Raw genomic sequence first — 8,197 nt, forward strand, 5'->3', positions numbered from 1 at the left:
CTTATTATAGGATTGACGAAACTGTGTGTTAATTAATCATATCAGCTTTGTATTAAGGCACATTTCTTTGTATAAATAGCCGTCGCAACATCTTAATAAAGTTAGTTTACTTTCAACTTTCGTTGATGTAACATCAACTGTGCTTGGTACAGCTCAAATATTATACGGTTCAAAGATGATTCTATTTATTGTATTCGGTGGATGGCGCATGTTTAGATGCTTTCTTTACCAGACATCAGGATGCTTGGCTTGCTTGGACCTAGGATGCTGTCATCTCTTTTTATTGGCAATCCAAAAAATGTCTGCAATCTGATTGGTTAAAAAGAGTACAATATATCTTGTATTTTACATGCACAAAATATGAATTGATAAAAAGATCTTTTTGCGTTGTAGCAGTAACAGCAATTTAACGTCACTTTGCTACAAAAGTGCCCTGTGCTTTTTTCCAACACAAAAAGTGAATTTTCTGGGTCACCGATAAACCAGTTATCATAAAAATACGGAAAAATCTCGGAACTCTTAAAATGTTTTTCATATTGTACTCGCAACTGTCTGATAACTATCACATAAAATGATTCTTGATAACGATATACAATATACCAGCTTTGCAGAGGTCTACAATTCAGATAGCTTGGACTGCATTTCAAATACTTTCTTCTGATTATTTTGACTGGGTCTTAACTGTTCTATATATTTAATATTTTGTCGGATTGTCATTTCTGCAACTTAGTTTTATATAAACCTTGGAAGTAATTTCTCAATTCCGGTAACCTACGGATAGCACTATTCAATAGCGATACTCAATAATGCATCGAGAGCGCTAGATCTATACCGTGAATAGCACAGATCAAAATCATATATTGACGGCGGAATGGGTGTAGCGATTTTTTGAATAACCCGCATTTTTGACCCGCTAAAGCTGGGAAGGTTTTAGTGCTGATTTACCGTCATCCTCGGCCATTCAAGATCTAGTCAAATTAGAAAGTACCCGTTTTCGTCGCAGAAAAAAACACATGCCACAGCGCCAGATATTAAGCATTGGTTTGCCTTGCTATATTCTAAAATTTTATATTAGATTTTTTTCTACCACCCCACTGGGCATTATTCGAACCTTCTCCCCTCTGATTAATTTGTATTACCATCGAAAGAAAAATTGAATGCCAATTCATATATGATATGGTTTTTTATAGCATTTGTTGAAAAGAATAAAATCCAGAATAAAAGTACTCAGTGAAAGTAGTGTAAAGAAGATTCAAAGCCAGACAACGTGATGGAAATACAAGAACAACGACATCCCGATCCTGCAATGCCGATATCCCAACAATTAAAATTTGAATGTAATGGAAATTGCCACAGGTATTGTTTAAATTATATTTTGTAAAGATTTTTTTAAACTCAATTCCTTTACCACAAGCTGACTCTTGCAGGAATGAACCCTTCGTGGGACTCGTTCTAAAATTTGCCTAATCTTCTTAAAAAAACAACAACAAAGAAATATTGTTTTTGGACCGACTTCGGCGTCCTATAAATTAACCGTTGTCCGTTCGTTTGTTCGTCTGTCCGTCCGTTCGTCTGTTACCAGCTTTTCTCAAGATTGGCTCATTAGTTTTTTCAGATTTTTTGCAGTCCGATTTTCGAGAAAAATTATTTTCCGGTCGCAAATGCGGGAAATATGCCGTTTTTGCTGATTTTCACTGGACTTTTTCCTGATATTTCATTGTTTTTTCACGCAAAAACATTATTGATAACAATGCCACCAGCAAGCATGATTCAATTGTCAATAAAACTGATTCTTATAGCTGGGACTTTCTAAAAATTACCGGAACAGCCGAGAATCGCCAGAAAAACAGTTTTTCTTGAATTTTTCAAAACATGACTCCGATTTTTGAGAAGACCATCATTCAATTGTCAATAAAACTGATTTTTACAACCTTCTGTTTCTATCCCCACTCCCACCAACAATCAATGATAAAATTTAAGGCGTTATGTTTTCGCTAAACGTTATATTTTCTGACTTATTGTTTTCATTGTTCTCCTTATCTAACTTTCATCATCAGGTAAATCCATCCAGCATCTAGCTTGTTCCTATTTTATTTTGCTTTTGTTGCTCCAGTCATAACTCGTTGAGATAAAGCTTTCCATGATTGGCTCTGTCCCATTTTTCTCTCTGCCTTTTTACCCCCAGCAGATAATAATTAACATTTTTGGTTCAACTTCAAACATATCAAAGCATTTTGCGGTCGTGTTTCGTCAGAAAAACTCCCCCCTGGTTAATATCTTAACTTGTCTTGACTGCGGAACCCGAATCTTTACGAGTTCCCCGCAAAGTTGAGATTTTTGCTCAATGAATATTTTACAATAGAGTAATTACTAGGTCACTTATGATATTCTTATTTGAATTCCATGTTTGTGGGCACCTTTTTCCACACCTCTCCCTTCCTGTTATTTTCATTTGGGACTCAATAACAAGTTTATTCATACACTGGAGGGAAGACGAAGAATGTTTCAATTATTGATGGAGGGTTCTACCTTCTATATATGGTCATTACAAGGAGGTGTTATAGCACTCCTCTCTTGTGCTTAGGCTCTTGAAATATGTCTTTCATGTACGCGGTACACATATCTCTGTTGATGAGATCCGTATTTTCAAAGAGTGTTTCAGCGCGCGGTGTTTGTTTAATCTCCTACTAAGAAAATAAACCAAATTTGTTTGTGAACAACAGTCGCTGTTTGGACTACCGTTGGTGACGAAAAATGGTCCTTACCAGATTTTACGCTTTACGATCAGGATCTTTTTACACGGTGGCCTCTTATTGGCCCATCTTAAAAAAATCTTTTCCCTCGTAATTTCTATTTCGTTCTTCCGAAAAAAGCAATGCAATTATTGTAGCCAGGAAAAACTTCTCCGGAAGGTCATTGAAAAATAGCCTATTGTTTTATCTATTTCAACAGCCAATCAAATGAGATTGTTATTCCTATCTTTTCTTTTCATTGGCAGGTTTTCACATCACCATAAACAAATATTACCACAACAAAACTCACATTGTAACTGTCGCAACAAGAAAATTCAATCCTTGTCCAGGTCAACCAATCACCATCTCATACAAAACTCGAAGGTAATATTCAAAAATTTTATTTCATAATGTTACTCTTTTTTTTAAAGTATGTTATGAGAAGAAATTTTGGGGGAAGAAATTTGGTGGGGTTTGTTTTGGCGATTTAATAAAATTTCTAAAATTGGCGAGAATTAATTTTGGGGAACGACCCATTTTTTGTTCAATATTTAAGCTTAAAAAGGATGACAAAAGGGGTTTTTAGGAGAAAAGGAGATTAGTGTGAAGGAAATTTAATTTTGGCGGGAAGGAAATTTAATTTTGGCGGGAAGAAATTTTGAGGCAATTCGCCAAATTGGCCGAAATTTCTTTCTGCCAAAATTTCTTCTCTTAAGGTACTCTAAGTTGTTCTTATTAGGCTTATTTTAGTCACTGATTGGAATGAAATGAGCTTAACACTAATTCTTTAAATCAAACTATTTCTTATTTGTTCTTGGAATTTCGTCAACTTTCAGCCTCGTGTTCTCATAAAATTGAGACTGATTTAAATTTCTAATTTTATAAGCACATCATCTAAGGAAATAACTTTTCAGGCTGATTTTCTTGAAAAATTATGAATAGGTAAGGCTCAGGTAAAAAATTATCACTAATTCTACTTGACTATAATTGTTCGTTTTCTCCGGTATTTTAAAGCTTGATAGTTCTAATTGCAGAATAGTTAATAAAGGATAACTGACAATCCCTAAGTAAGCTTTATTGGGAAACGAATGTTTAAAAGTTAAGAAGCAAACGCCTGAAAGGTCAACGAAAAGTTAATTACAAAATTAAATTAGCTAGATTGCAAAGAAGTTACCAATTAACTGTAAAGCGAAGCGAGCAAAAAAAATTGCAAGAATTTAAAACTATCTCAGTAAAATTGGTCATGGGGCGCAATTTAAGACGTATAAAGTATGATCTTTAAGATAAGGGCGTTTAAAAAATCCTTTTTTGGCGCCCGTTGCTTTTCGGCGCCCCTTCAAAAAAGCTCCGCTGGGGGGGGGGGCATGCCCCCCCCTGCCACAACGCCACTGGTCTTTACAGGCCCTTTACAATTTTTTATACTAAATTCTTACTTCTGTTTGGTTACTAGGTTTCGTGGTATTGCGCAATTAACATTATTTTGGCTCACACTTTTGTGTTTTTTGGAATAATACTTTTTCAAGTGTTTTTGAAAATTGAGATCTTGAAAGAATTTTAGTCGATACACACTTACTTTGACACTTGCCATTTTATTCTCAGTGGCAAGTATTTTTCTTGAGTGCTGTTTATTGAGTAGAATTGAATTGCAACAGACTATGCTTGATACGAAGTCCATATAATGTACATACAACATTCATATTACGTTAGGTGAACGTTGTAACTACTTCTTTATTAACTGAGAGCTCTCGCAATGTATTTTGAGCGATAGATCTGTGTACATTTCAAATTTTAAACCGCGACCTTTCAATAAAATGTCTTCTGTGATCAGCACACAGCAACTTTTAAGGTAGGCATCGTTTGCTTTTATAATTCTTGTGTATCCTTTATCTTTCCATTTTAAAGCATTTTTTATTATACAAATTGAATTAGTCAGTTATATAATCAAAACGTTATACATCGTTGGAAAGATAGTATTGAGACTTTCTGAAAGCAATAATACATTTTGATTCGAAAAAAAAACAAATCAAAAAAGTAACACCTCTTCTGGAAAGATATCTTTAAAAATGTGAAAGTACATATTGATGATATTATGATCATATTTTCTGGGTGACCTAGTGAGAGTATCATGCTCTTGGCACTTTTCAAAAATTATGAATCCGCTTGGGCGCGACCTAATTAATTTCGATTGTCTTATTATTATTTTTTTATCTATAGTTACGTATATGTAATCACATGACACGAGTGCAATTCGAATATAATTGCACGAGTGATTTTTTTGTTATTAATTTTCCGAGTCCGAAAGGACGAGGAAAATTCAAAACAAAAAAATCACGAGTGCAATTTTCGAATTGTACGAGTTATTATGTGATCACGAGCTAATCGCACAATGGCTTTCGCTACTTTTTCCCAGTTAGGAAAATAAATTACAGAAATTACACTGAGAGTTTTATATTTTTCTCTTCTCTTTATGTCTTTCTTTTACTGTTGTTTATTGATTTTCTTTCTCGCTAAATAAATTTCGAATGCAATTAAAACGTTCGATGCAAAAAAATGTAAGAAAAAAACATTAAAATCAATTTTGTAAACATTGGCTCGGCATTGGAGAGTGTGATTAACGATTAATTGCTCTCTTTGAGGGCGTGCCAAATAAGAAAAAATAACCCATCGTGCGATTATATCTATAATGGATCATTATATCAAATAAACGAAAAAACCATGTTTACGTAAATCTAAAGGAAAGACCAGCTTCATATTTATTTACAGCCAACCTCCTTCAGGGACGGACTTATTTACCATCGGGTTCCTTATAACTGTTTCCCCCGCTAATTGATTTTTCAAAAATTTTCCACCCAGGACACCCGTGGGGGCCTCTCCAATTTTTATGGTATAACAAAAATCGCGTGACTGCAAAAATTGAGCTAGGGCCATTATCTTAATCTATTAATTGATAGATTAAGATAGGATAATAGCCCTAGCTCAATTTTTGCAGTCACGCGATTTTTGTTATACCATACACAAAGCCTGCCCCTTCGCCTCCCCCGTTTTAAGTTACACCATTTTTGTATTTAAAAAGCAACTACAATTTACTAAATATGGCGCCTACTTATACTGTAACATTTCATCAAAGAGTGTCCAATTTAAGACAAGAAGCCGGAGCGGCGTGAAGGTCCAGCTGACGTGGCAATAACCGAATGTCGTTCGTACCGGGCTCCTTAAATGACGCAGAAAGATTTCCTTCCCATCCTCCACTCAATTCTTTGACACTTTCTTTGTATTGCTAAGTTTTGAAAGTTTTTGATGCATATCTCGAAATTTCGAAACTTTTGCAGCTGATGGGATTCAAACCCACTATATACAAAGCACCTATGATTAGAACGCCAGCGCCTTAACCACTCGACCATCGAGTCACAACTGCATTAAGGAGTTCAAAGTTCCTTAAACATGGTATTTACTCCAAACTCTACCCGGGGGCTAAAACCCATCCAGGGGTTCACTCCCAACCCCAACCCTAGCCCTAACCCTACCTGACCCTACCTGAAACAACCCTTTAATCTAACCAGGAAATTTGACTCTACTACCAATTCAATCCAAAACATAGGTCAAACATCGCGTGGGTAGGCGGGGCAAAAATTCTAGATCGGCGGTTGGTTTAGCCTGGACTTGTTAATTTATTGCGCGCACAGGCCCCGACAAAGACAAAATCTTTTCGATCAGTTGCTTTTTAAAGGTCCATTCTGCTGCGCGCTGGACCAAAAAAAATTATTGAAAAATATCCAGAAGCTATCTCATGTCAATTAAGGGATTTATGTTTCTCCGGATGCTCCATTATACAGATAAAAAGAATGGTAAAAACATGTTTGGTATCAATTTATTGATGCTTGGAAGAAGTAAGCTACTCATGTGCTTTTAGCATTATAGACTATATTTAGAGTAAGAAAGTCAAGTGAAAATCTTATCATCTTTTTCAGGTATTTTTTCGAATTGACTATCCTTACGTAAAGTTATCGGAACCTCGTAAAATGTTTGTGCACTTGAAGTCATTTAATGATCAATGTAATCTTTCCCTTTTTTTCCAGGAAGTCCCAGGGGAAGAAAGCAACACCCTAAGAAATACCGATAAAGAAAAACCCTCAGATTCACTAACGACCATGCCAAGGACACCAGAAACAGCACCAAGTGACTCCAAAATGACTGTTCAACTAAGCCAACAGTTGGCCGTTGAGCGTAAACGTAACGATGAGCTCTGTCTCAGGATTGAACAGTTACAAATTACTTTAGAAAGTGCTGATATTAATTACGAGATACTCAAACAAAAATTCATGGAACAATTTCAAACATTCCAAGACGAATTGAATATTTTGAAACGCAACTATCATAAACATACTGAAAGTGGACCCAACTCACCGTCCTTGGGTCGACGCCGCCGTGCCATAAACACGGTTTCGGAACAACAAAATGAATTAAAAATACTGACCAATACAGTGGAAGAAAATACCAGAAACATTGATGATATTGACTTACGATTACAGATACATGAAAACACTAGATATAACGGTCGCATATTATGGAAGATTGACGACTTTCATTCCAGAAGACAACAAGTCTTATCAGGTGAACTCCACGCTTTACATAGTGCGCCTTGTTATTCAAGTGATTATGGATACAAATTTTGTTTACGTGCTTACCTCAATGGCGATGGAGTTGGAGAAGGAACACACGTGTCCCTTTTCCTTGTCGTCATGAAGTCCGACCATGATCGAGTCTTAGAATGGCCTTTCCAAAAGAAAGTGAAGATGACACTAATCAATCAACAAAATCGGCGTCGTGATCATACAGAAGTCATGACACCGAATAAAGACTCAGCTAGTTTTCAACGGCCAAAAAATGACACCAATGTTGCGTCTGGTTGTCCGCTTTTTATGGCGCTCGATCGCTTAGATGCAGAAGGGTTTGTCAAAGAAGATGTATTATTTTTTGATGTTACCGTTGAGTGACTTCCTATTTTTGTATACCTTTCTTCATTTTGTAAAACCTTTGCTTTTTATTTTTATGAAAAACATTCTTTTGTATAAAATGTTATATATAAACCATTGTTATTTTATGTTATATTTACCAACAAACAGCTTTCTTTAAAATACTAAAAAAATAGTTTTGTATCGGAAAAATAAACATTCAAATTCATCATTAGTCGATAGCTAAAAGCTCAAAAGCTCATGATATTCATCCAATTGGATGAAAAAGATCAGACTGTCTGCCAACATCGCAGATTCTTCTACATAGGCACGTCATTTAGAGCAAATACGTGCCATACGGGGAGTAATTAGAATCTACTAATCACTCAGCGGCAGGAGGCTACTAAGAAACATACTTTTCTCCTTTGTTCACCTATATTTTGCATACAAAGTCGTACATAAAGAGTCCAGCACCTTTTTGGCGTCAAACATCGTAGTTTCAAAGTGAATATT

At 35.6% G+C, this 8,197-nt stretch overlaps 1 protein-coding gene across 1 annotated transcript in view; it reads left to right on the forward strand.

The window, feature by feature from the left end:
* LOC136801077 (TNF receptor-associated factor 3-like) overlaps positions 1–7,933 on the forward strand; it is a 51,545-nt gene extending 43,612 nt beyond the window's left edge. The window contains exons 3-5 of the mRNA XM_067057706.1: positions 1,191–1,356; positions 2,999–3,116; positions 6,809–7,933. Of these exons, the coding sequence (XP_066913807.1) occupies positions 1,271–1,356; positions 2,999–3,116; positions 6,809–7,726 (1,122 nt within the window). The 5' untranslated portion in view covers positions 1,191–1,270 and the 3' untranslated portion in view covers positions 7,727–7,933. The remainder of the gene's footprint in view (positions 1–1,190; positions 1,357–2,998; positions 3,117–6,808) is intronic.
* Positions 7,934–8,197: the final 264 nt, after the last annotated feature.

This window comes from Clytia hemisphaerica, unplaced genomic scaffold (genome assembly GCF_902728285.1).
Source record: "Clytia hemisphaerica strain Z4C2 unplaced genomic scaffold, Clytia hemisphaerica genome assembly, whole genome shotgun sequence".
NCBI classification, from domain to species: domain Eukaryota; kingdom Metazoa; phylum Cnidaria; class Hydrozoa; order Leptothecata; family Clytiidae; genus Clytia; species Clytia hemisphaerica.